Source organism: Pleurodeles waltl, chromosome 3_1 (assembly GCF_031143425.1).
Source record: "Pleurodeles waltl isolate 20211129_DDA chromosome 3_1, aPleWal1.hap1.20221129, whole genome shotgun sequence".
Classification (NCBI taxonomy): domain Eukaryota; kingdom Metazoa; phylum Chordata; class Amphibia; order Caudata; family Salamandridae; genus Pleurodeles; species Pleurodeles waltl.
Window position 1 is genome coordinate 1,930,894,378 of NC_090440.1, and position 27,286 is coordinate 1,930,921,663.

The 27,286-nt window shown below is 46.6% G+C and overlaps 1 protein-coding gene across 2 annotated transcripts in view; it reads right to left on the reverse strand.

Moving 5' to 3' along the window:
• The window catches only part of BLTP2 (bridge-like lipid transfer protein family member 2), a 727,711-nt gene that overhangs the window by 392,303 nt on the left and 308,122 nt on the right, over nucleotides 1–27,286 (reverse strand). For both annotated transcript variants that reach the window (XM_069226186.1, XM_069226185.1), the window contains exon 21: nucleotides 25,982–26,172. In XM_069226186.1, coding sequence (XP_069082287.1) covers nucleotides 25,982–26,172 — 191 coding nt within the window. The remainder of the gene's footprint in view (nucleotides 1–25,981; nucleotides 26,173–27,286) is intronic.

Sequence of the window (27,286 nt, forward strand, 5' to 3'; positions counted from 1 at the left end):
GAGGGGGCCTTGTGCCCAGTGTGTTCCAACCTAGGAAGGATGGGGTGAGCGGATGAGTTCCTCCACTGGTTCTGGAGGGGGTATTGTCCCCAGTGTGCTTCATCCTGGGAAGGATGGGGTGAGTGGATGGCTTCCTTCATAGGTTCTGGAGGGGGCATTGTGCCCTGTGATGCAGATCTTGGGGAGTGCAAGGTCACAGTCTCTCACCTGGATGTCACACCTACAGGATTTGCAGGGCCCAGAACGCACTACAGCCCATGGAGGCAAGGCTACACACTGCCTGCCGGCGGTGACGGCTGCTCAGTGGTGGCAGTGGTGGGTCTAGTGTCGGGCTGGCAGTGGTGAGGGTATGCTCCATCCCATCCCCTGCAGGCTCAGACAGCTGTCCACTGGGGCTGCTGCTGCTGGCAGTGGTGCTGGTGACGGTGCCGACAGTGGTGCTGGTGGTGGGGCTAGCGGGGGGTGTCAGGCTCCAGCCCTTCCCCTGCAGCCTCGGATGGCTCAACCACCATGGTTGGTGGTGGGAGCTCCTAATGAGTCCCAGCACCAGGCCTCCTGTCCTTCCTGCCTGCTGGTGCTGGCCCAGTGCCCTACCCTTTAGCAGCTGGTGGTGCCTCCTTGCCCTTCCCTTTCGCAGCTGGTGGTGCCTCCTTGCCCTTCCTTGATGCACCTGGTGCATGCACACTTCCAGTACTGCTGGCTGGTTCCCGGGATCCTCTCCCACCTGCAGTAGCTGTCAACAGTACTGTGGCTGTGGCCTGGGTGGCTGAGGTGCTCGCCTGGGTTCTGACCACCCTGGTCCGACATGAAGGACGGGTGGGGAGGTCAACTGTGGAGAGGAAAAGCTTCTTAGGGACATTGGGGCGGGAAGAGGGTGAAGGTTTGGGAGTGGAGAAGAGGAAGTGATTGTAGGAGGTGTCTGTCTGGTGTGTCTGGGTGCAGGTGCATGGGCTGGATGCTGTTGTGAGGTGGATGGCTGTTGGGTGTCTGAGTGCTTGCGTTTGTGTACACAGAGGATGTGTGCATTGATGAGGGGGTGATGACTGCCAGTGAGGGGTGTGTATTAATAGGCATGCTGGTGATGGAGGTAGTGGATGAGGATGTAGTGCATGCAGGTGTGGGTGGAGATGCTACTGGGAGGGAGGTGGACGACGAGGTGGAGGGGGACACAGTGGAGGCAGTGGATGTAGGTATGTCTGCATCTGGATGGTGTTTGTGTGAGTGCCTGTGGGATGATATGTGGTGTTTGTGTTTGCCTGAACCACTCCTGTGTGTTGTCCTGGGTGCATGCTGGTCTGCCTGTGTGCTTGCGATAGGTTGGGGTTGAGGGGAATGGGACTGGGTAGAGGAAGATGGAGGTGGGAGGCTAGAAACAGGGACACTGGCTGCCATCAGAGAGGAGGCCAGAGCCTGGATTGATCTCTGTTGGGCCACCATGCCACAGTGAATGCCCTTTTTTTGTTGCAAATGGTCTGCCAGCCCCTGGATGGCATTCACACTGGTTGACTGACCAACAGAGATGGATCGCAGGAGCTCAACAGGCTCCTCACTCAGGGCAGCAGGGCTAACTGGGGCAGGGCCTGGGGCGAAGGATATGACCACCCTCCTGGGTGAGAGGGCACAAGAAACTAGCCATGGAGCTGCTGGGAGGGTGGTGCTGGTACGGGGGTACCTGTAGTTGGGGTGGCCACAGAGGTGTCCGCCACCACCAGAGAGCTTCCATCAGAGGAGGTATCACTGTCCCCTCCTGTCTCCACCATGGTGCTCCCCTCGCCCTCCGTCCCACTGGTGCCCTCACCGTCGGTGGATTCGGCCTCCTGGGCCCTGTGGGATGTGGCTCCCTCCGTTGCCAGTGCCTCTGCTCCTCCGCCAGATGATGCTAATGCACAGAAGGACAAGGTGACAAAACAAACAAGCATTTACAATGCAATGGGTCTCGCGTTTGCTCATGTTAGAGCTGATCGCGTTGTAAACTCCTAACCCGACTTTTCACCTATCGGGCAAAAGTGCATTAATCTACATAACCCGAAAAAGTGGAATTAACTATGTAAAGCGCTCGACTTCTGCCAAGCGAGATCGCGCTCGTAAATTAGAGAAAAAGAAGTCCACGAGACCAATGGAAAACAGCGAGCCTTGCATGTTTTCTGTACTTGGTCACTGCGCTCGAGGAGGGCTAGCCACCGGAAAAGGCATGACGTATGCGTGCCTTCAACTAATGAAATCAAGCAGATTTTAGTAGGCAAGCCCACGAACCAATAAACACTGACGTGAAGTTGACAGGGCTCTGAGCCCTTTTCTAAATACAAAAGCGTCTCGCTGCGATACGCATGCGCGAGCGCCTGCAACGCAGGCTCGACCCTAAAAAAGGGGGGGGGGGAGAGAGAAAAAGGATACACTGGGTGAATGGCTGCTCCAACACCACCGTTGGTGTACACGACACACACACACACACACACACAAAGGGAACAGCCCTACGCATTAGGCAATGCACTACCAGTCACAATGCTAGTCACCAGCCCATGGACAGTAATACCTAATACCACTAACAGCATACTAGAGACCCACAGACCCCTGCCCAGTAGTGGATGCCTACTAGCTTGGTTGGAGGTGGTTCACATCATACCCTGCCCAATATGGGACCTACCCTGCAATGTCGGGCCTGATGGTACCCACATGCCCACATCCCCCGCCCGGAGACCACCCCACCACGCGCAAGTAGTATATTTGGAAACTGTACTCACCCCCTTGTGGCTGCTGCGATGCCCTCAAGCACCCATCCAGCTCTGGATAGGCCAACGCCAGTATGCAGGCCCGAGTTCAACGGGCACCCCTTCTTTGTTGGGAGGCCATCCCCAGCTGGGCCTCCACCATCTTCCTTGCCTAGTGTCTCCGGTCCTCCCACCATTTCCGACAGTGGGTGCTCCCCTTGTCATAGACCCCCAGGGTCTGCACGTCCTTGGCAATGGCACGCCCTTTTTCTGATGGGCGCTGACCTGCAGAAAAATACACATAGAAAAAAGGTATCAATCAGACCGTCCGGCCTGTTACGCTCATGTACCACAATAGCCCTCCCATTCCCTTATGCAAGACACTGCCCACCATACATGCAGCACGCTGCCCAGGACCCTTCCACCAATCGCCCACCCTTACACGAGGCCCTCACATACAGCGCTCCATGCATTCATGCCCCATGCATCGTACTAACAAAGTACTCACATGTTGGTCTGAAGGTCCATACAGCATTCGGTACTGGGGTAGGACCCCATCCACCAGTCTCTCCAACTCTGTAGCGGTGAAGGCAGGGGCCCTTTCCCCAGTCACACGAGCCATGGTTGGTTACAGACATAGGTCAAAACAGCACATGCAGTGTAGGTTCTCTCCTGTTGAAGATCAGGTAGCAAGTGGGTGAACAGATAGAAAATGGAAGTCACATCAGCGGCGGTGCGCACCATCACCGCCAATGTACATCACACCACTGGCCACTGTAACCCATAGGGCCCAATGGGATCCAATGCGGAGTTGCACGGCGGTTTTCGACCGGCTCCCGCAACAGCATACGTCGTCAGCGGAATTACCTCATTTCCACATGTCACTCCATACAGGACAGGCGAAGGCCATTTCAGGGGGGATGGCAGGCCTTGGCACCTAACTACGTCACAGTACACATATGCACCATTTGGGCCTATACAACAATCCTGTGTTACAGTCACAACATGCAATGCAGTGTAGTGTTTTGAAATATGGGATACTGACCAGCTACTCACAGTTTGCCCCCTAGATTGCCACTGCTGTGGATGAATCGGAGATGGAGACATCCCAACGTGTACAGGCCTCTGGTGGACTTGGCAATAATAGAGGACAGGCACATTATCCTCACCTATAGACTGGACAGGGCCACAATCACAGAGCTGTGTGCCCAATTGGAACCTGACCTGATATCTCCTATCCGTCTGCCCACTGGGATCCCACCTTTTGTGCAAGTTCTATATGTGCTCCATTTCCTGGCAAGTGGCTCCTTCCAAGTGACAATGGGCTTGGCAGCAGGAATGTCTCAGCCAATGTTCTCAATAGTGCTGACCAGAGTGTTGTCTGCCCTGAATAAATACATGCACAGCTACATCGTTTTCCCCCAGGTGGAGGATTTGGCCACAGTGAAAGCTGATTTCTATGCAATGGGACATATCCCCAACATTATTGGGGCTATTGATGGTACACATATTGCACTTGTCCCCCCCCCCCCGCCGGAGAAATGAACAGGTGTTCAGAAATCGAAAGAGCTTTCACTCCAGGAATGTGCAGATAGTGTGCCTGGTGGACCACTACATCCCCCATGTCAATGCAAAGTATTCTGGGTCTGTACCTGATACCTTTACCCTGAGGAATAGCAGCATCCCATATGTGATGGCTCAACTCCAGAGGCCTAGGGTGTGGCTAATAGGTAAGCTCTGGTTCTCACCCAGTGGATGTTGGTGTGTGGGCCCTAAGGGTTAGTGTGTGCTGAACAGTTGTTCCTCGAACGGGTGTGAGGGAGATGGATGGGATCCTGGGGGGATGATAACGGGCGTGACCCCTCAGTGTGAGAATGAAGGTGCGCACCCAGGACTTCATGGGGGTTATTAGTCCTGTGACTATGATATATCTGTGTAGTGTTCAATCAAAGAAGAGCAAATGTGACCAGATGGGTTGTGCTGTGTTGTTTCTTTGTTCTGCAACAAAATCAATTAAGATGTTTTATTAAAAAAAACAGTTGTCCCTCGATATTTTCAGGTAACTCTGGTTACCCCAATCTCTCAAGGGGACTGACCCCTGTGAGTAATACCAGGACAAGGGCAGAAGGACATTACAATGAGGCACATGAGCGAACAAGAAGAATACAAGAAAGGACATTCGGCCTCCTGGAGGCCAGGTTTAGTTGCCTCCATCTAACAGGTGGATCTCTGTATTACTCACCCAAGAAGGTGTGCCAGATCATTGTGGCATGCTGTATGTTGCACAACCTTGCCTTACGTTGCCAGGTGCCTTTACTGCAGGAGGATGAGGCTGGAGATGGGCGTGTGGCAGCAGTGGACCCTGTGGACAGTGAAGTTGAGGAGGCAGAGGATGAGGACCACAGAAGTGCTATTTTAATACAGTACTTCCAATGACACACAGGTAAGACACCGTAATTACACTTTACATTGACAGTTTTGTATTTGACATTGTCACTGGCAGGCTAATTTTCAAAATCCTATGCCCACTTACTGTACCCTTTGGCATCTCTATTTTCAGATATTTGGGTCCCACTATTGCTCCTGGTGTGTTGACTGTAGCCAACTACAGGCCATTCCCACGTATACAATACTGTACAGTTATATTGCAGTATTTAAAGCTTGTTAAACAAATACATGGTTAAATGATTTGACAGACTCCATACATGTATTTTTTCAAATGGTGTTTATTTAAGTGCTAATGATTAAAGGGGTATGTGCAATGTGCTGGGTTGATGGAGGAAAGTACAGAATAGAGTCCAGACTATTTGTATCACAGGTGCATTGTCCAAGGAAGCATGGGAAGGGGAGCAATGGCAGGTCAAGGTGGACAGGGTGACAGAGTGGGACACAAGGGTGACATTCAGGAGAGTCTTACTTCCTGGTGGGGGTCTTGGCAATATTCTCTGGATTCTGCCTTGATCGCAGGGACCATTTGCAAGGTGGTTCTCCTTCTGCAGGGTGTGGGGTGCTGGAGGCCTGTTGGTCCTGTGGTGGGGCCTCCTGTCCACTAGCAGCAGCGGAGGTGGAGGGCTGTACATCGGTTTGGCTAGTGTCAGGGCCCTGGTGGTGTGTCACTGCCTCCATCACGGTGTTGGCCATGTCAGCCAGGGATGGGGAATGGGCGGGCTCTGTGGTGGTATGGGACTGTGCCTGGGTAACAGACTGTCCGGAGATCCTTGATGGGCCAGGTAGGTCTCTTCTGGTGGTGGACTGGAAGTTGCTGGCACCTCCTCTCTGGTGACGTTGGGTGGGGGACCTGTGGGGATGTAAATGCAGTGTTATTGTTTCTGTGTGTGTCATCTTGTGCATTGGTGTGTTGCACTGTATGGTTCATATTGCCCTGGCAGCTTTGCCTTGTGTGAGTAGTGATTTTGTGGGCTGGTGATTCTCTCTAATGTGCATGCTTTAGTGATAGGTGTCCATAGGTGTCCATGCAGGTCTGTGAGTGGTGTCCATGCATTGGTGTTACATGCAGGGATTGGTTTCGGGATGAGTGGGTAGGGATGGTGGGGTATGTGGGAAGTGGTGAAGTGATGGGAGTGAGGGTAGGGGTGGGGGTTTGTCATGGCATGAAGGTAAGGGTGACAGTAATAGAAATTTGACTTACCAGAATCCAGTAATCCTCCTACACCTGGCAGGCCCTCAGGATGCATGATCGACAAGACTTGCTCCTCCCATGTTGTTAGCTGTGGGGATGAAGTGGGGGTCCACCGCCAGACCTCTGTACAGCTATTTGGTGTCTTGCTGCTGTGGAACGTACCTTCCCCCGTAGGTCATTCCACCTCTTCCTGATGTCATCCCTTGTTCTGGGGTGCTGTCCCACGGCATTAACCCTGTCCACGATTCTCCATCATAGCTCCACCTACCTTGCAATGGACGTCTGCTGCACCTGTGATCCGAACAGCTGTGGCTCTACCTGGATGATTCCCTCCACCATGACCCTTAGCTCCTCCTCAGAGAACCTGGGGTGTCACTGCGGTGACATGGGTGTATTGTGAATGGTGTGGGTGAGGGTCTGTGGGGTGCTGTGTTGGGGTGTGTGATGTGGGGTGCGTGAATGGTGTATAGGTGATGGTGGTGTGTGTCTGTGGTCTTGCTAGCTCTCTTGTGGCACTTGTTTCTAATGGTAAAGGGTTGTGGGTGGGTGTTTTATAGTGGTGTGGGTGTGGTGTGTGTATGTGTGTCAGATGTGTGTGGTTTGAATTGTCCAATGTGGTGGTGTTTTGAATGTGTGTGTGTGTGTGTGTGTGTGTCTGTGTGTGTGTGTGTGTCTGTGTCTGTGTCTGTGTGTGTGTGTATCTTGAGCGCGGCAGTATGTACCACCAATGGTTTAGCGCCACTGAATGTCTACCGCGGTGATTCGTGGGTCATAATGCTGTGGCCGCAGTTCTGTTGGCGTAACGGTGTGGGTTTTGGTACTGCCAGTTTATCACAGACCTTTGGGCTGGTGGACTTATGTGTGTGGTTGTATAGTGACGGATTGCTATGTGTGGGTCATAATATGGGTGGCGGTAACCCGCGGCGGCGGTATGTTGGCGGCAGTCACCATGGCGTTAAGTGGGATTTACCGCCAAGGTCATAATGAGGGCCTATGTGTTCTCTGTGCGGGCCCAAGTGATGATGTAATATGCAGCTGCCAGGCATAGCTAATCGGGCCAAGTAATGAAACAGACCCCTGAATAATCAGGTGAGTTGTTGGGGTTAAGGGCGCCCTGCAATGCAAGTGTGACCCTTCCCACACTTGCGCTGCAGGGCAGTGGGAGGAGGAGCAAGGCAGCGTGGCCTGCTCTCTTTCAAAGAGGGAGATGACCCTAGGGGTGCACGATGCCTCTATAAAGGGCTTCAAGGATGACTGAACAATTATTGCCTAAAAAACAGAAAACAAAAAGGGAAAAGGGGCAAAAGACTGGGGGTTTCCCTCACACCCCAAGACGTTTGTGGGCAGGGTAATCTCTCTCTCCTTTCTACTGAAGAGCTTTGGAGGATGACTCATTACATCCAGGGGAGTAGCCTCGGGTGTGGGGCAGGGCACTTTCTGATAAATAATTGGGTACAGATGCTTTCAGTCATGTATTTTGAGATGTCAGTCAGATTTCATCAGGATGTGGGGTTACACTAAGGTGGGTGAGTGGGAAACGAAGCATTGAACTGCACAATGTGAAACCAGAAAATCTGGGATTAATCTCAGAGTCCCTACTTTACCAAATTGTGTGATCCCAGGTAATTGTTTTAGTTCACTTTCCTGCCTTTTTCTTCTTTATCACATACAATAGGACCCTGAAATACATGACTTCAGGGTGTGTGCTATAAAACCTTCTCCTGTATTTGATAAAATAAAGTATACTGTTGTATAATAGGAACACAGGCTACATAAACAGTGCCCCTAGCAAGTGACTTGTCTCTTAGTTCACTATTAGAATTGTTGACAGGGTGGAGAAGAGGGAATTCTTCGAAATTCATGTTTGAAAAACTTTAAAAAATACATCTCAATGCACTGATATGATTTGATGTACTAAGGTGAAACAGTTCTGCATGCTAATTAAATATACTTTTTGAATTTTGCAGAGATTTTATCATATTTATACACTTTCTTTTTTGACAAGATGTCTAAAAATTAAAGTGTTCCAAAAGTTAAGGTTGCAGGGCAACATACAGGCTTCATTTCTTTAACTTCAATTAACATTTAAATAAAGGCTTGCCTGTTTATTTAATATGTTTTTATTATTAGTGCCAAGTAGAGAGACAGACCTCTTGGGAACTACAAACTACCCTAAACCACTACGTACAGCAGTTCAGCATGAGGGAGTTTGGGAGGGCTACCCTCAAGCTTCATCAGTAATCACACTCTGCAACAGCCCGGTGGACCTCAAGATGGTAAGGAGTCGGACCTGGAGAGAGCACTTGATTCCAGAACTGTGGTCCCAGGTAACCCCCAGGAAGTCTTGACTTAATGATAGAGGACAGCCTTAGCAAAGCAACTAACCAAACCAATCAAAGGAAGTGTTTAGCCCCTGGCTCAAATAACAAAGACTACCTAGCAGACTTCCTTTCTGAAATAAGCTTAGAGGTATCCCCAGTTAAACGTAAACATCTGATGTGTCACAACCAAGTGACAGAGTGAATAAATTGGAGCACCTAACTGACGAAAGAAAGGAAGACCACAATGACTCATGGTAGCTGGGACAAAAGCCGTGCCCTCAAGAATCAAAACACTGAACCTGCAGGCAAAGCAAGAAGACTAGGAAATAGAATGCACACTGGAAGAACCATGCCATTCAGCAACAAGAAATCTAAGGCAGAAGTCATACAGCAGCTGAGAACCATAGGAGGGGAGATGGCGGGTAAGCCTCAACATGGCACCACAGCACACTGAAACAGCGACAGCAAACACCTGATAGACAAAAATGATGAATCGATCTTGTGGTAATTGTAGGAAGCTGACTTCTTATGTAGTGTGTCAATGTAAGGGCACACCATGCAAAAAGTCCATACAACCTCTATTTGGTTTATAGGGCTTACTTTAATAATACCAAGTGCTCTATTACTGATAGTGTGGTCGAGCAGATCATGCTTATCAGAGGGAAGTGTTAAGCATGGGATGCACACACAGAGTCAATAAATGGCACATACACTGAAAAAGAAATCAGAGTGCAATTTATAAATGTAATATTTTTATAGATTTTTTTAGACATCAAGATCATCAATAAAGTACATATGAAATTATGAATTTTGAAAGTAAACATCAATAATATAACAAATAACGGCTTTGGGGGAGTAGCCTCTAACGCAGTAATGTTACCCTACGGGAGGAAGGATATATACAGTATAAAACACTTGTAGTGGAAGTTCAGGGGTGCCGTTTGGAACTTAAGGTGCTAGGGGGTCAAGGTCCAAAGAACCTCTGCGCAGTTTTAGTTTACCTGCCCTGAGTATCCAGGTGCAGAGGTGCTGGACGGGTTAGTTAGTAGTCAGAGACCGGGGTTGAGTGGGCTCGGGTGCAGAGGTGTTTGGCCCCCTGGCCACTTGAGTTGGAGGCTCTCACAGTTCTAAGTCTGACCTGCAGAGGGGGAACAAAACAACAGCATGGCTACTCTCGACGCAAGCCTGAAGTCTCTCATCGGGCAGGCCAGTTTTGGCAGCAGTGGTGTGTGGACTGGCGACAAACAAGCCTTGGTTACTGCAGGTGCTCCAGTGCTCAGAGTATTGCACGGGGGAGGCTCCTGGAGGGTCTAGCGTCTTGAAACATTGCAGAGAGAAGGGGTTGACCTCCTAGAACCACAAAAACCTTACCCTGGCCTGACGACCCCCTCAGTGGGCCCAATGACCAACAAAGTATTGCTGGACGGATGTGGTTGGTGCCTTCAGATGAAAGGGGGTGGCTCCTCCACCCCTACGGAGATGCTAGATGGATTGCAAAGTGTTAGGTGGTCCTCCAAGGGCTTGGGTGGATGCGCAGCTTTTGGACGAGTCGGGTTAGTGCAAATGTCAAGGTACCAGCAGAAGGGCAAGGTTTAGCTCCAAGTCCCGTGTATGTCCTAAGTTCTGGCGATGACTGCTCTTCGTTGTCCGTCTTCGGTTTCCAGGTAGTTGAATCTGTCAATCTGGTGTTGAGGGGTCCTCAAAATAATTCATGTAGGGGAGTGTGCATAACCCTGAACCAGAGATCTCTATTTTTACCAAATACAAGATGGGGAAGCCCTTCCTTTGCTGTTCACTTCAGGTAGCCCACGTTAGGGGTGTGACTAGCCTAGAAGTGCAGCACACGCTCTAAATATTTGATTTCCATCCTGCTCTGTTGCCAATTGGGCCACAGGACAGGGGGTGGAGTTTCCCAGGTCTGGGGGGAAGCCGTGCTCTTAATTCAAAGGCAGAGGCTTTGAAGCCTCTGGCCTTTATATGCTAAATTACTAGCCATCCTGCTAGAGGAGGTGTGGTCGACTTCTGCCAGTGCAGGCATTGTTTCTGGCCTCTGAGAGCATGGGCTCTCGCCTGCAGGGGGTCAGAAACTCATCTGGGGTGGCAGGCTAGAAGATATCAGTCCGCAAGCACACTAAGGGGCTAATAGGTTTTCAGGGAGCACCTCTAGGGTGTCCTGTGTGTGCATATCACAATAAATCTGATACTGGCATCAATGCAGATTTCTTAATACGAGGTGTTTGATACCAAACACCAGTATTTTCTGTGGAGCCATCATTTTGCTAAGTAACTCGTAATGATCAGTGCCCAGTACATGTCCTCAAAATGGCTTCCGGAACACTTGCAACGTCTAACAGTGGAACTAGGCAACATAGGGGTTAATCTGCTCATGCAGGTGTGCCCTGACATGTAATATAATGCACCCTACCTTAGGGCTCTAAGGCTTGCTGTAGGGATGACTTACGTATACTACATAAAATGGGGGTGGGCGTTGCACACAGGGTGTGTGCAATGTTGTGTTTTCAAAATTGTTTGCACCATAATGTAATGTAATGTAGAGAAAGTCGCCGACCGGTTCAACAGATTTATGTGCGCATTTGTCAGCACTGTGAACGGGCAATTGCCTGAAGCTATTTCAGAAGAAACAGAGGTTCTCCTTTTTGATAAGAACACCTTCTTCTGGAATCAATCCTGGTGGCCTCAGTCCTGCGCCCACCTTGGCCAGTATCTAAAATTAGGAACCTCTGGTAGTTTTTTATGCTAGGCTGTCTTTCATGGAGCAGATCAATAAACTGACCGTGTCTTTCTTTATGTTGAGAACGCTGAGGAAGGTTCTGCTTTTTATGCCTTTCAATTTAAACAGCTGTCATCGCATTTGAATCAACCAGATTGGAATACTGTAATGCTTTTTATCTAGGCATTAAACAAGGTTTGTTAAATAAGCTTCAGACACTGCAGAACTCAGCCAGGCATCTTCTTAAGTTGATACCAAAGTTCAAATCTGTTTTGTGGGCCTTGTCGGAGCTTCACTGACTTCCAGTCAAGAGCACCTTTAAGGCTGTCTGTATGGCACAAAGTACTGCATTGAATTAGATCAGAGTACCTGAAAAGAAAATTTAGGTGTCATTCCCCAAAAAGACTGTTGTGATCTGCTGCTTCCAACTCTTTCATTGTCCTTAAAATCAAGAAAGCTTCGTGGGGTGGCAGAAGTTTTGTTTACTCCACCTGACAACTTCTGAAAAGGCTACCTATGCACCTTAAATGTCAGTGTACCATGTTAAGCTTTGTTAAACAACTAAAATCATGGCAGTTCTCTTTCTTTTGAGCCTCATTTGTCCAGCTTTCTTACAAATAGACTATATTCTCATAATGTATTAACTTAACTCAACTAAGAATATAAAGTCCGTAAGCAACCCTCAGAGGTCAACTTCGAACTCTTAGGAACATACATATTAGAAAACAATCTGCTCAAAATTAAACAAATGTTTTACAATACAATGGACAAGGTGGGTACACTTGTGACAATGTTGAGCATGTGCACACGGTCAAAATCAAATGGCCGGATAATACCTGGGCAACTACAGAGACACTTACTGAGTACTTCCAGCAGTTCTACTGCAAAGGGGATCAAGGAGAACATGATGTATTTGACTATCCTCAGTCCAGCACCATGTCTGGCCTCAGAAGACCTCAAAAGGAAGAACCTGAATTCCTGACTAGGCTAGACAAAATCTGGAGAGCACTAAAGACCTTGCCAGTGAGAAAGACCCCAGCCACATGGATTCTCTATCACATTCTAGGAGTCTTTACTCCCACAAATAGGTATGCATCTAATAGCCCTATTCAAGGTGTTTTCCAACTCTATGAGGCTCACCCCCCATTTGTGTAAAGCTGAAATTACCTTAATTCAAAAAATAGGGAAAGATCCAGTGCAGGTCACATAGTTCAATCCTACTACTGGACACCAATGCAAAACACTGTCTTATCGGACCACCTAGAGGCACCGATGTCCCAGCTGACAGACTTTAGGTGAGGTTTATTAAACACAGACAAGGTAGTGCCAATATTAGGAAGGGAGCACACCTAACTGAGAAATCTAAAAAAAACACATCCTGGCTCTCTTGTTTTCTCTTGACAGAGAAAGGCTGCGACTGGGTCTTAGGATCTTCCCAACATCGTTCCTGGTCAAACTAAGCCTGGTTGCTGGAAGTTTAATAATGGCAGGATATCTATGAATCTTCATCTATCAATGAGAGGGAGTGTAAAGAGATAAAATAGCATCCCCTTTAGAAGCACAGAGCACAGGTTTACCTAATTGCCAATGAGGTCCTTCAAATGCTTATTGAGCCAGCTCACTCATTCCTGGTGGCTTTAACACAACTAGAGTGCTTTGAAAAAATATCTGACTTCAAAGTAAATAAACATCAACTTGTTATTCTAAATATCTCAGTGCCACAGACCGAGGTCGGCCCTCACAGTGAGCAACTTCCTTTACTTGGGCAGAACAGTCAATAATTATTTGGATCTCAACCTGCTAGATGCTTGGGATGTTGTCTAACTGGCTTGGTGTTAGACAGGCCATTTGAGAGGACCCTGTGCATTTCATGGCTGGGCAATATAAAAGTATTAAAAAAAATATACTACCATGGGTGAAGTACTTGCTCCAGTTCATCTCAGCACACATTCAGTCAAATGAAATAAAGGCATTACAAATAAATTTTATGGAGTTAATCCAGAGCGTATGTGGTGGGGGTCTCATATCTCTGGAAAATTTGTAATGGGCCAAGACAGAAAGGGATACTGGATAGCCCAAACCTGCTTGCCTAATATAGGGCAGTTCACCTGAGGTTTGTATCTTAATAGTCAATCAGAGGAAAAAAATGATATTTATGGGTACAGCAGCTGCAGGGCACTCACTGTGGGACCTGGAAAGCGTAGGTAGATCCTGAACCCCAGAACTGTCTACCTAACCACCCAAACAAGAGTAGTGATGGGGTTATGGGACTGACTACCAACTGAAGTTGGCCACACCTCATTTCCATCACTCTGCACACCAATGGCATTCAACCCAGCTTTCACACCTGCTATAAAAGGGGAACCCTGTACAGACTGTACCAAAGGGGAATGTAGGGCTTTGGACACTGCATGACCTATTTGAGGAAAACATAGTGCTAAAATCCTTTCAAGGCTGCAAAAAAGATTTTCAAGTTTCTGAATCCAGTTGCCTGCAATACCGTCACCTTTGACTCCGGGCACTACACTACAAAAACAAAATGGCCAACATTAAGTCTTTGACCCTATTTGAAAAACTTGTATGAAGTTTATAGGGCTCAAATGGTCTGATCTGAAGCATAAACAAAGTTATACTCAGCAGGAGGGAGATATCCTGGAGTCTAAATGGAGAGATTTGTGGAAAGAAACAGCTAAATTATTTAGAAGTATCCTGTATATCGCAGTAGCACCTCGTGGTGCAATATTTCCCTAAGCTGAAGTTCTCTGGTTGAAAAACGCACCATCTTAGAGCCTTACAGCTCTTTGAGTAAACAGGCAACCAGAAAGTAACCCTCCGAATTGCTGACCATTTATGGAAGTATACAATATCCGTGCAGTTCCTTAAACTGAGTGGCAATTCAACATAATATTGAGCCACCTCACAAGCTCTTATTGACCAGATTCAGTGATTGGATGGCATGGGGGGAGGGGGAGGGTTGAGATAGGTTTTCTTAAAGAGCATTTTGTTCCATCACTAGGCTTAGTTATATGCCCGTATTCACACCAGTGTGCACTTGGATTGTTTCATAAGCTGTCCCATTGTTAAAGAAAACTAATACAAATATTTTATAACAAAATGACTGCATGTTACAGAGTGGTTCCTTTTGTCAGTGGTCACCCCAAGCTTTTCATTTGTTTTGGTACACATCTTCTGGTAATCTTGAACTCTTTACACTGGGAGCACTGTTATCCAGTGCCCAGCGTATGTGTTCTGGCCCCTAAAACACGCTGAAATTGGCTTAAAACCTGACTGCACAATGAACTTCTTTATAAGGCAAGAGTATATGATGCAGAAATACACCCATGGCATGGAAGAAAATAAGTTACTTACCTGTAAAAGTAGTTCGCCAGTATTGGAATCTTTAATAGATTCACATGCTTGAATCATTCCCTGTCATCGAAGTGGGTGTCTCCGGTATCATAACTATTAGTATGCATTTAAACAATAGGCTGCCAAATCTATGTCTTTTTTTTTTTTTCTGAAAGGACCAAAGTTATCCACTGACCAATCACGCGACAGCACCCTCTAGAACCCTCACCACAGCGGCACCAGTTCCTCAGATTTTCGCGCACAAAGGTGAGTTATTACTGTAAGCACAATAAGGGGAGCCTCTATGGGGAGGAGGGTGGGTCGCATGTGAATCTATGAAAGATTCCAATACTGGAGTGTTACAGTTAACATATTTTCTTATCCAGTATTGGATCTCTCATAGATTCACATGCTTGAATCAGAATAGTCATTAGTTTATAATCACAAATAACAGGCATATACAGAATAGATGCCGTAAAACTACCTGCCCTGCTGCTTCCTCCGACTTATCAGTCTCATCCAGGCAGTAGTGTTTAGTGAAGGTGCTTCTGCTGGACCATGTTGCTGCTCTGCAGGTTTGCTGGATGGACACACCTGCAAATATAGCTGTTGATGTTGATACAGCTCTTGTAGAGTGGGCTTTCACTCTATGCGTCAATGATTTCCCTGCCTTTGCATGGCAGAATTGAATGGTATCTGCAATCCATCTTCCAATTATGGCTTTGGATGCCAAAAAGCCTTTTTTTGAAGTTACCGTATGTCACAAAAAACTGATATGATCTACGAAATTGTTGTGTTCTACGTAAATAGAACTTGATACACCTTTTAACATCCAAGGTGGGAAGTGTCGATTCTGCTCTTGTGTGAGGATTTGGAACAAATGTTCTTAAAATGATGGGTTCATTTAAATGAAAATCCGACAATGTTTTAGGTATGAATTTAGGGTTAGTCCTAAGGAGAATATTGTCCTTTTTGAACTGCTTGAAGGGCTCTTTATAGTAAACGCTTGTGCTCACCCAGTCGTCTAGCAGATGTAAGTGTTAGTAGCAGTGCAGTTTTCCAAGAAAGATATTTTAGGTCTGCCTTGTGGACAGGTCCAAATGGGTCTTTAATCAGCTGGATGAAGACAATATTATGATGCCAAGTAGGAGTCTGTTTTCTTACAGGGGGTAAAACCCTGAAGAGTCCTTTCATGAATTGTTTGATAATTCTTCATGCCCAGAGAGAAGGTGTTTTGTCTACTTTCCTAAACTGGGATATTGCTGCTAAGTGAACCTTTATAGATGAATGAGTTAGTCCAGATTTTGCTAGATGCAAGAGATATGGTAAAATCTGTTCAGGAGTGGAGTAAAACGGGTGCAAGTTTCTTTGTTGGCACCAAATACAAAAGCGTCTCCATTTTAATTTATACTATTTGTTGGCAGAAACTGCTCTGGCTTTGGCCAGAATTTCTCTGCAATCAGGAAATGTTCAGGTCCTCAAATTCATGCTGTTAAGGAGCTAGGCCGATAAATGTAGAGGTATCAGATTGGGATGCAAGATCTGGCCCCTGTTCATTGTTAGCATTGTCTGACTGGGTGTTAATTGTATGCGTGTTTTTTCCGAAAGCAGAAGCAGTCCTGCGTACCAGAACTGTCTGGCCCATCTGGTAGCTATGAGGATGATCCTGCATGGCTCCCTGTTTACTTTTCAAAATATCTGTATGGTTAAAGGGATGGGAGGGTGGGGAGCGTAAGCAAATATTTTCAACCCTCCTAACAAAAATGCATCTCCCCACGTTCCATTTTGGTGACACTAACTTGCGTAGTACTGGCATTTGCAGTTGTTTCTGGTCGCAAACAGGTCCAGTTTCGGTGTGCCCCATCGAGTGAGTATGTTCTGTAACAGCTGATGGTCGAGCTACCACTCATGGCAGGTTAAATTCAGTCTGCTTAGTGTGCCTACCAGTACATTTGATGGTCCTGGTAAATGTTCCACTCTCAGAGAGATTTTGTTTTGTATAGCCCACTTCCAAATCGCCTCCGCTTGGTGTGACAGGGCTGTTGATTGTGTACCTCCTTGCTTGTTTAAGTAGTGCATGCATGTGGTGCTGTCTGTTCTGATGAGCACGGACGATTTTGCAATTCAGGGAAGGAACAAGCGGAGTGCTAGAGCTATGGCTTTTAGTTTGAGATGGTTGGTGTGCATTTTCTTTTCAGAGTTGCACCATTGTCCACTGATGGAGAGCGATTGCAAGTGAGCACCCTGTCCTTGTAGGGATGCGTCTGCTGTCATCACAAAATCAGTTACTAGTGGTAGAAATATTAGCCCTTCTGCAACATTCTTTTTCTGTGTCCACCACTGCATGGAAGACATCAATATCTGAACGATTTGAATTACGTTTTTGAAAGATCCTGGTGATTGCTTCCACAGCTTGTTTATCTCCTCTTGCAGTGGCCTCATGTGAAGTCTTCAGTTTCGGATTAGAGGAATGCAATAAGATAGCATTCCCAGGACCGATTTGTATATCCCAGGAACGATATGTATATCCAAACTGAAACGGACTTTCTTTCGATAAATTTGTGGGCCAATTGTTGTATCTTTGTCTGTCTGTCCATTGAGGTGGCAGCTTTGTCTTTATTGGTGTTGATAACTGCACAGAGGAAGGTTATTTTTGTTTTCAGAATGAGGGATGACGTCTGAAGATTTGTTGTGAGACCCAATTTCTCTAATGACGTGAGACATAAGGTTGTATGCTCTGTGACTGAGCTGTGGGGACTTTGATTAACCAATCATCCAAGTATAGGAATACTTGAACTACTTTTTGTCTTAGATGTGCCACCACGGGGGCAAGCATTTTTGTGAATATTCGAGGAGCTGATTTCAAACCAAAGAGGAGCACTTTGAACTGGAAGTGGGTGCCATCTACCTGGACGATGATTGGGATGAATATGTATGTGGAAATATTCATGCTGGAAGTCGATAGATGTCATATGGTATCCATGGTTTAGACAGTGTAAGATGTCTTGTAAGGTGACCATTCAAAATTACTTTTTTAAGATATCTGTTTAGTTTGCTAAGGTCTAATATCGGACGCCAATCTCCTGATTTTTTTCTGATGAGAAAGAAACAGGAATAAAAGCCCATTCTTTCTTGAAGCTTCAGAACTTTCTATTGCCCCCTTCTTTATCATAAGAGAAATCACCTTCAGTAGTTTTAGACATGGAGGGTGTGGTCCTCTGGGTGGAAGATTTGGTGTTTGTTGATGAATTTGAGGGTGTGCCCTCGGGTTATGTCATGTAGGACCCTTTGTCTGTTATACCAGCCCATTGGTGTAAACATTGGGAAATTCGATCTCCTAAAATTTGTTTTGATTGCCAATATAGGCTAGTCTACTGTGGTGCAAGGTCATTGTTTTCTTGTAGTGCCTTGACCCCTGGTGAGCTGTTTCCCTCTAGTTAAGGGATTATCCTCCCGTAAACTCCCCATGGCCTTTGTACTGACATCCAACTCCCGGTCACCGATTTGATTGAACTGAACTGCTAACCATACCCACCAACTACCTCCCCCACCCTACCTTACCATGCTGTGATTGTAGAACTAACCACCCCCTCAATTCAAGGTATGCGTTAGCCCGAACCCCCGGTTGGAGACCCTCGTTCCCCATTGTGTGTCTTTCTGAGGCGTGGACCAGTTCCATTGTCATAGTTTGTCTTTCATTGTTTGTTATCTGCCGTCCCACATCCGAGGGGTGATTAGGGGGGGGAGGGAAAGGGCAAAGGAGGCCCGGAGCCATGACCTTGGTATTATTGATTAGTATTTTAAATCATCTGTTAGCCCAGCAGGTTCGCGGTCATTGGGTCACCTGAGGCGGCTGATCAGTCTCTGATTCTGTTCCCGAACTTGATTGTTCTGATCATTTCCTCCGGTGTCCACAGCTAGTTCCCTCCAACTGACTCTCATGCGAATCTCGGTTGTCCCCCTGAGGTCCCGGAGAGCCTTCATTTGCGCACCCTTGATTTGTTCCTGTGTCGGCGTGGTGGCAGGTCCCGCCCAGGCCCCGACCCCTCTGCGTTTCTTTTTACCCGTGGTCCAAGTCTTGGTGCCCACTTTTACAATTCCATTGCAGTGGTGAAGACCCTGCATCTCTATCCATTCCCAAGCCTCTTGAGGCGATGCCAGAAAGTGTGTTTTTTCCTCGTGTTCGATCCGAATTTTCACAGGATATAGCAGTGCGTATTTTGTATCATTGTGGCGGAGAACCTTTTTGACTGCGGCGGATGCTGCCCGTTGTTTCTGCACCATATTCGTGTAGTCTGGGTAAATGTTTATCTCTTTTCCGTCAATTTTCCAGGGGCCCCTTTTTCTTGTCTCCCGGAGGATCACATCTCTGTCCCTAAAGTTCATTAATCTCACTATTCTCGGTTTCAGGTAGGCCCCCGGTAGTGGAGGAGTTGCTGGGATCCTGTGGGCAGTTCCACCAGGAAGACTTCAGTGGGTGCCCCCCCCCCTCCCCCCAACACCACGTCACTCAGCCATGTCTCTATGCAAAGTACTACTGTTTGTTCAGTTCTGTTTTTCTTCCTCCAGTATAGCGGGAGCCACAGCCCAGGTCCCATGACCATCTCAGCGTGGCCCTCCGCGATGCCCACTGGTGCTCCCATCGCTGGCTGCGCCTCAGGCTCCCCGCGGTCCCTGGATCTCTCCTGTGGGGTCAGGTCAGTGCCCCATACAGGTTATTTGCCCCTCCGTTCGGGACTCTGAAGCAGGAGCTCTGGACTACGCGTCCGACTCCATTGTGGCTTGACCACGCCCCAGCAAAGTGATATTTTGACCAATGTGAAAGAGTAACACAGTGATTTGCAAGAAGTATGCTCATCTCCGCAGAATCAGTTTGTCTGAGATAAAAAATGGTGTACAATAGGTTGACAAAGAGCTTGAAAATCACTCACTAGCGACACCAATGGTATGGTGATTAGTAACAATGTTGGGAGGGTCAAAATGTGTTGGGAACAACTGTGCAGTGGATCAAAGGGAGTGCACTTCAAAAACGTGAGGACCAAGTTATGGTACCTCTGTGACATGACAAAAGGTTAAGGAGGAAACAAATGTTGTAGGCCTTTCACAAAAGGTGATGTAAATAATGAACTGGTCTGCCAACCGTAAAAAGGCAAAAAGAGTCATGCTAAACTGTACCTAGAGCAAAGCCTTGCCGGTCAAGCGGCAAAGCAGACAACTAAATATCAGATAAAATTGCCTGGAGGGAGTCATTCTGACATACTGCACTAAGCCACAAATCAGTCCCAACAACAGGTGTATACTGTCTCTGTCAAAGGATGCCAGCCTGCAAAGATAATATCAATCACCTACAAAGGAAGGATAAAATAATTCAGCTGTTGTTGCTCAATCTGTGAGCAAGAAGGTGAAGACTGAGAAGGGGCAGAAACCTGCACCTTTGCTGCAAAAGCAGATCTGCCTGGTGGCGCAGCCTGATCGGAGGACAGATGCTCAGACCCAAGAGTTCTGCATACCATACTCTCCAAGTCAGCTCTGGTGTTACTAGGATGACTTGGGCCTGGTCGGTACTGATCTTTAGAACTCGAGGCAGAAGAGGTATCGGCGGGAAAGCATAAAAGGAGTTCCGAGTCCCATCCTAGGCAGAACGCGTGCCCAAGCGTGTGACACCTGGGAAACTCCAACACTCAGAAATGCAGACATTGTGTATTCTCTGTGGTGGCGAACTGACCAAGACAAAGTTCTCCCCATTTGCAGAACAGACCTTGTGCCACACCTCTGGGTACAACCGCAGCTTGTGACCCTTTAGGTGTCAGTTGCTAAGTTTGTCTGCCCTAGCATTCAAATAACTTGCCAGGTGGTTCACCACACGCCATCAGCCCTCGATAGTGAGCGTCTTCCATTTAACCATCCATGCACGAATGCAGTACCTATAGTGGGCAACCTTTAGCATCACTTCCTTGCATCTATAACTAAAGAATGAGGTGCGAGTTCCATTTAAGATGCCTGGACATTCTTTAACTGAGACAGTGCACTTTAGTTCCATCTTTCATCTGCTTTAGGCTGGGATATTGGAGACAAGGGAGGCCTTATTAAGGAACTTTAACAATTCAGATAGCATTTGCTTATTACCTTTCTTGGAGCCCACCTATTTCTCAAACTGGGTAAATGGCCTACTGGCTTGAGGTCTGATCATGGCATGGGTAATCTAATGTCTAATATGGATGTATCTCCTCCTCTCCGTCTCTGGAACTACTTAGTTAGTTTCAATTTGCTTGAATGCAATCAGCCCGTCATGGTCGGATAGACCAGCTATCCACCTGGCAGTTGACTGCCTGCCAACTCCCTGGAGATCAAGATTCTGTGCCAAGCTCCCATTGTAGCTCTGAATATCAAAGAGGAGCAAACACCCCAGGGTCTGTGTTTTTAGGTAGGCATGGTATTTTCCAGATGCATTTCCCTTTTATGGTTGCTCAGAAATGCCTAGGTCTCCCTGGGCTACCGGTCAATATGCCCTTTTTGTTGTAATGCGTTGGTTCCTACCTCACCATATGAAAGCTTCAATCAATCGTTGCAGTTTTTTCAAAAGCTGGGTAAGTTTGGGCAGTTCTCCATAACATGGAGAATTGTGGTTAAGAGGATCATCTTGACTATTGCAATTCTGCCTGTTCAGTACAGCCTCCCGACTGCCAGGAATTTAAGTCTGTGCGGGAGATGGAAATGAGGTCATAAGGATGACTGGAGAGTGGTTAGACAAGGTTGAAACTCCTATTTCTGTTTGGAAGCTTATACCTAGACTTGGAGAGAGGCTAGGTAGTAGTCAGTCTTACACCGACCGGTCAAGAATCTAAGTAAAATGAATAGTGTCCTGTGGACTGGTTCATGGATCTCCAGACATCAACAAACCTGGTAAGCATTTACAGCCCTCAGGGGAAAGAGCCCCAGACTGGCCCGATCTCTGGGTCGATCTAGCATAAGCGAGGCCCAGGACTAGGTTAAATTCTCCCATTAGAATGTCTTGATTAGGTGAGGTCATAAACAGTTTATAGAGAACCGCAGGGATAGTCATGTCCTGGGTATCTCAGCTGTGATTGTTAGTACCAGGCCTCTGAATTTATTTGCTAGCAAGATGGTATCCCCTGTTCTTTTGTGTTATGGCCTGAGGAGAAATGTTGTCTGGAGAATGCTTGTGAGCTCAGTGGCCCCAGGACCTCTTAATGAGATGTGTTTCCTAAAGGAGACAAGTGTCATACTTGGAGCGGTAACACATCATCGGCATAGCCAGTCGTTTAGCAAGGGCACTGCAGATCAATAATTTAATCATTGAACAATAATGGCCACAGCACACAGGAAGTATAGTCCAAACAGTATGGCAGGGATAGTTGCCCCTGGTAGTATGATGTTGAAGTACACAATTGCAAGAAGTCTCAAGTCTTATGTGTAGATGGTATCTTTAATTAACAGATACTGGTCATCAAAGTGTCATCAGCGCAATACAGCCAACACGTGTTTCGTCACGACAGTGACTTTATCAAGGCGGGGCCGTCCGGCCAGGAGGGTACGTTGCGCAGGTAAGTTATGAGGGAGAACCCTATACAGTTGTATGGGCTGAGGAACGTCAAAAGTATCTTCTTGTAGTAGAATTGTCAATGATGAAAATGAGTGAGTGGTTAGGAAAAGTATTTGAATGCAAGGTGGGCAGGCCCTGATAAGCCTGTGACCGGAACCTGGAAAGGTCGTCAAGACGCGCGGCAACAAGTTGGTGTTGAGAGTAACCGTTATCAGGGCCTGCCCACCTTGCATTCAAATACTTTTCCTAACCACTCACTCATTTTCATCATTGACAATTCTACTACAAGAAGATACTTTTGACGTTCCTCAGCCCATACAACTGTATAGGGTTCTCCCTCATAACTTACCTGCGCAACGTACCCTCCTGGCCGGACGGCCCCGCCTTGATAAAGTCACTGTCGTGACGAAACACGTGTTGGCTGTATTGCGCTGATGACACTTTGATGACCAGTATCTGTTAATTAAAGATACCATCTACACATAAGACTTGAGACTTCTTGCAATTGTGTACTTCAACATCATACTACCAGGGGCAACTATCCCTGCCATACTGTTTGGACTATACTTCCTGTGTGCTGTGGCCATTATTGTTCAATTTTGTCTTTGGGTACTGTGATACCCATTCTTGGTGCCTACAGGGTAGTAAGGCACTGGGCCAGGTTGCACCAGACTCATCTATGATCTTGTCACTTTTCTGCAATTACTGTTTTACTGCCTAGATTGTGCGGCGCCTTTCACCCTTACTACCCTACTGTGCTTTGCCCAAAATAATTTAATCATGTTGAGGTGACGGTTGGTGGATTAGCAGGACCATCCATTGAGGTAGATGCATTATTTGCATGCTCTTAGAAGGGCTTGCTCATGCTGGCAAGCCTACAGCTGGACTCAGTGGTAGGGGGTAATGTATACTGTAGTAGTTGGTCTAGTCTAGTCATTGGTGTGTTGTCAGGCCAGGATTAGGTCTCCCGGGTCATCATGACCCAGGTAAATGTATAAGCGAATGAAGTACTAGTCCTGACCACATTAGGGTCCCTGTTTCCAAGTCTTTCTTTGAGGCCTGGTGTCTGGAGAAGGACTGCATTAAGGAATCTCCCTTAGAGGGTAACCAGGTATTACCCATGGGATCAGCTAGCTTTGGAGTCGATTAATCAGAGCTGATCTTTTGCAGTGGATCTCTTTGGCTGTGGGCTTATAAGCAGTTCTCCTGTTGGAATCCCTGGTTTATCGTACATATTGTCTGTTGCCTCTCTGTGTTCCTTAGCAATTTAGGGGAGTTTTCCTGAAGGGTCCACAAGACCCAGAATGGAGCAGGCCTCCTCCATGCTGTGGACAGAGCGAGTTTCATTGTTCCAAGGGAATGTGAGACATTTGTATTTTATCCCTTTGTCTTTTAAAAATGTATTAGCTGGTTTCATCAGGTGCCACATTAGTAGTATGATGGGGCATACATTTTGGTATAGTCCTACTTTGGCGCCCTGAAAGGTGATAGGGACAGTGATTCTTGCTGCAGTCATGACATCTTCCTTTTGTCTGAAGTAATGGACATGTGAAAATGTTTTTTGTGTTATTGGAGAGGACCGATTGTCTACCAGCCCTGTGTGTTGGGTTGAGGTTCACTTCTTTTTTTGCCATCTGTATGTTTGAAAAGTCTTAACACATTCCCTTCGATGTTGCACTGCTTTGCAGCACATAGAACACCCTTAATTCTAATGCTGGAGTGGTGCAATCTGTTCTCAGGTCTGCAAGGTGAAATTCAAGTTGGTGTTCTGCTGCGTGTAACCTGAAGACAAACGTTTTCTAGTTTCTCTTCTCTGGTACCACTTCAGTCCTCCAAGCTTGAAACCATCTGGCCTAGGTCTGCTATGACTTTTTTGATTTCCTTGAAGTCAGTGGCTTCATTGTCTTTTAAGGCTGCAAAATCCTTTTGAGGTTTGCAGAAAAGATCCTCCATGAAGGGCCTGTTATGGGCCCTGCAGCTGCCTCTTTATTAGAGACAGTTGGGCGGGTGTCCTGTTTTGTTGAATTTCTGGTTTCTTTGACAAGACTTTACCTTCAAGGAGATGCTAGCCAGAATCTTGTTTTTCCGTGCAGCCCTGGCAGCCCTGCAGGTCTGACTGATGCTCCTCGGGGGATATTGTGGACTCATGGGGGTCATAGCTCTAGGGTAGTTCCCTCACAAGCGAGGCACTTGCATAGCAATATTATGTGCTAGTCACTACCGGTTTGAGCAGGTGCTATGTTGCAGTGAGTCTCTCAGACTCCATAGCACGAGGATGTCCCTCCAGGGATCCGGTGCAGTGCTCGGCACACAGGAGAATGGGAGGCGGGTGAGTGGGAACTTGTGTGCAGTTAACCTAAGTAGGTCAAAGACCATTAGGAGGCAGCACCTTAATGGAGAGGGACTGAACCCTCTCTCCATGCAATTCAAAGGAATGTGCACATCATCTATGTCCAGGGGATGAGACCGCTTCTTCCTCTGTGATGTTTGTTGGGGCCCAGGAACTGTGGTTTGCTACATGATTGCCCCCTCCCAGTAGGCATGTGTCAGAGGCTCCCTGGATATGGGTCTTTCTTAGGCCCATTCTTCACTGGGGGTCTCCCGTCACACTGTCCCTTTTCTAATAGGCTTCCAGTGTTGGCGCTGGGGCAGTGGAACTCTTTGCTTGGGAGGACAGTAAATTCCTCTTGTCTTGTGTTATGCTAGCCTGGGCTGTAGGCTGCTGCTTGCCTCCTGGACTAGGTGCCAGGTCTGAAGTCTGTTGTTAAGCGGTCAACTCTATGTTGTTCTGGTGGCAGACAGTCATCTTGGGTTTGGCAATTCACTTGCTCCACTTTGCGTAAGCCAGTGTGTGTGGTGGCATTTAGCAAACAGCAAGTGTGTGTCTGCCCCCAGTATTCATGGAGGTTCAGGTGCATGGTGGGACCGGTAGGGTTGATTGGTGGAGCTATGACGAAAGGTCAAGCAGGTTGGGTAGCAGAGCTCCGAGGACTTTCTACTCAGTCACGCCTCCCTGGGGAATGGATGTTACTTTTTAGCTCTGGTCTTCACATTATAACCTGCCCATTCTTTTGACACGGGTTTCGTCTTCTCATATGTAGAAGAGATGACAAACTGTTACCAAGCAGTTTAATTATTTTTGGGCAAAGCTGATTGCAGGGGTCATGAAGGCAGCGGTTGAAAAATAAAGTAAGCCACCTTCTAAGAATACAGTTTACTTCCCATATTTTTCCACTTACTGCCATTTAACTATCTACGGTAATAATGAAGACAAAACTGTTGGAAAACTAAACCTGGGACAGAGATTCAACCAGTGATCACATGTTTAATTTGGTTCAACTCCAGCTGCCCCTGGCACTATGGTGAATCAATGACCACCACAGAGGCTCTTCTATATTATCTGCAATCTCATTTCTAAAGGTCACTCATAGGGCTATTAGTCTTCAAGTAACGTTAATAAAAGCACTGGTCTCAAAAAAAGATGCAAACTCTGTGGTAAAGGAAGAGATCACTGCTGAGCTACAAGCGCAGTTAATACAGACCATTGTTCTTTTGGAAAGGATTGCAGACAGTACAAATCTTGGCTTACATAAGTTGATGGTGTTAGTATGTGTTCAAATATTAGCAGCTCTTGAAAGTGTGTTGTGTGTACAGTGTGAAGCTACTCACCTGCAGCTGTGGGAAGATTGCTGTATATGATAGCTGCTTGTAATGTTGTCCTAGTTTTTTTTTGCTAGGTTTCAGGTTGTTGAAGAGTTTTCCCCGACATATTGGACGTGTCACGCTCGTCCAGGTGGCCCAGAAATTTTGCATCCAGCGGAGAGTGCTACTATACAGCAAGATGCGTGGCTGGGAAATATCTGAGAAAAAAATGCCATATGTTATCAGAGAAGTTCCTGCTCAGTGACAAATGATAAGACGGGAAGACAGACTGACCCCATCAATGTTCACAAAAAGTATCTTCCTTTTATCAACGCAGCCTTCCTTTTCAGATATGGACACAACTCAAATAGGTTACATGGAGATTGATTAATTTGTAATTTAAAAATGTATTCAACAATTCAATTTCCTAAATTTAATATTGATTTCTCTGTGACTATTTAAAAAAGACCAATGTGTAAATGAAAATTGTGTACACTTTTCAAGATAACACTAAATAAAAATACACAGAAGCGACATAAAAGAAGGCTGCATTTCTTTTTCCTGAATTTCACATGGGGGTGATTAGTTAATCATCAGCCATGAAGATCTTCTAAACTTCTGTCAAAAATGTATATTCAAGGGCAGTTCAATGTCATAATCCCAGAGTTTTAGGTCTTTCAAAAATCCCAGGAGCCAAATATCTTCCAAACAAATGAAAATTAAACTCAGACGTACATTTTTCATTTAGTAGAACTGCTCAGTCAGCTTAGGCAGGGCTACTGTATTATCCACTAATACCCAATGGTCAGAATGCTTTGTTATTGCATACAGGAGTAAAATTATTAGTTTTCTTTTATTGGTATTTGTTTTTATTGGGGAGCATGTCAAACTGAGTTATTAGAGATATGACAAACTAGAACACACTCTGTTCTGTTGGGCCACTGTAAAATTGTGTGACTCGAGAAGGCAATTTGGGCATAAATCTTTTCTAGTCTAGTTTATGTTTTGTCCCCCGATGATTTAACAGTTTGTAAGTCCATTCGACTTATGATTTCAGCAGCTTAGGAGTGCACTGAAAGTGTACCCCAACCTACTGTCAAAGGAAAACTTTTGTCCTCTTAACAGGCTATGAGGTGACTGGTGGTTAGTGGTAGTTTAGTGGTAGTTCAGGAATACACACCTTCTTACCTTTGCACTTGGATGGGAAGCTGCATACCGGCTTGCTCAGACTACAATTCACACAGCCTCACTATAACCAGAGTTTCATATGGTGCACATGTGGTGCAGTGAGCTGTGATACATGTGCTTGGTATAGGAGACAGAAGAATGAGT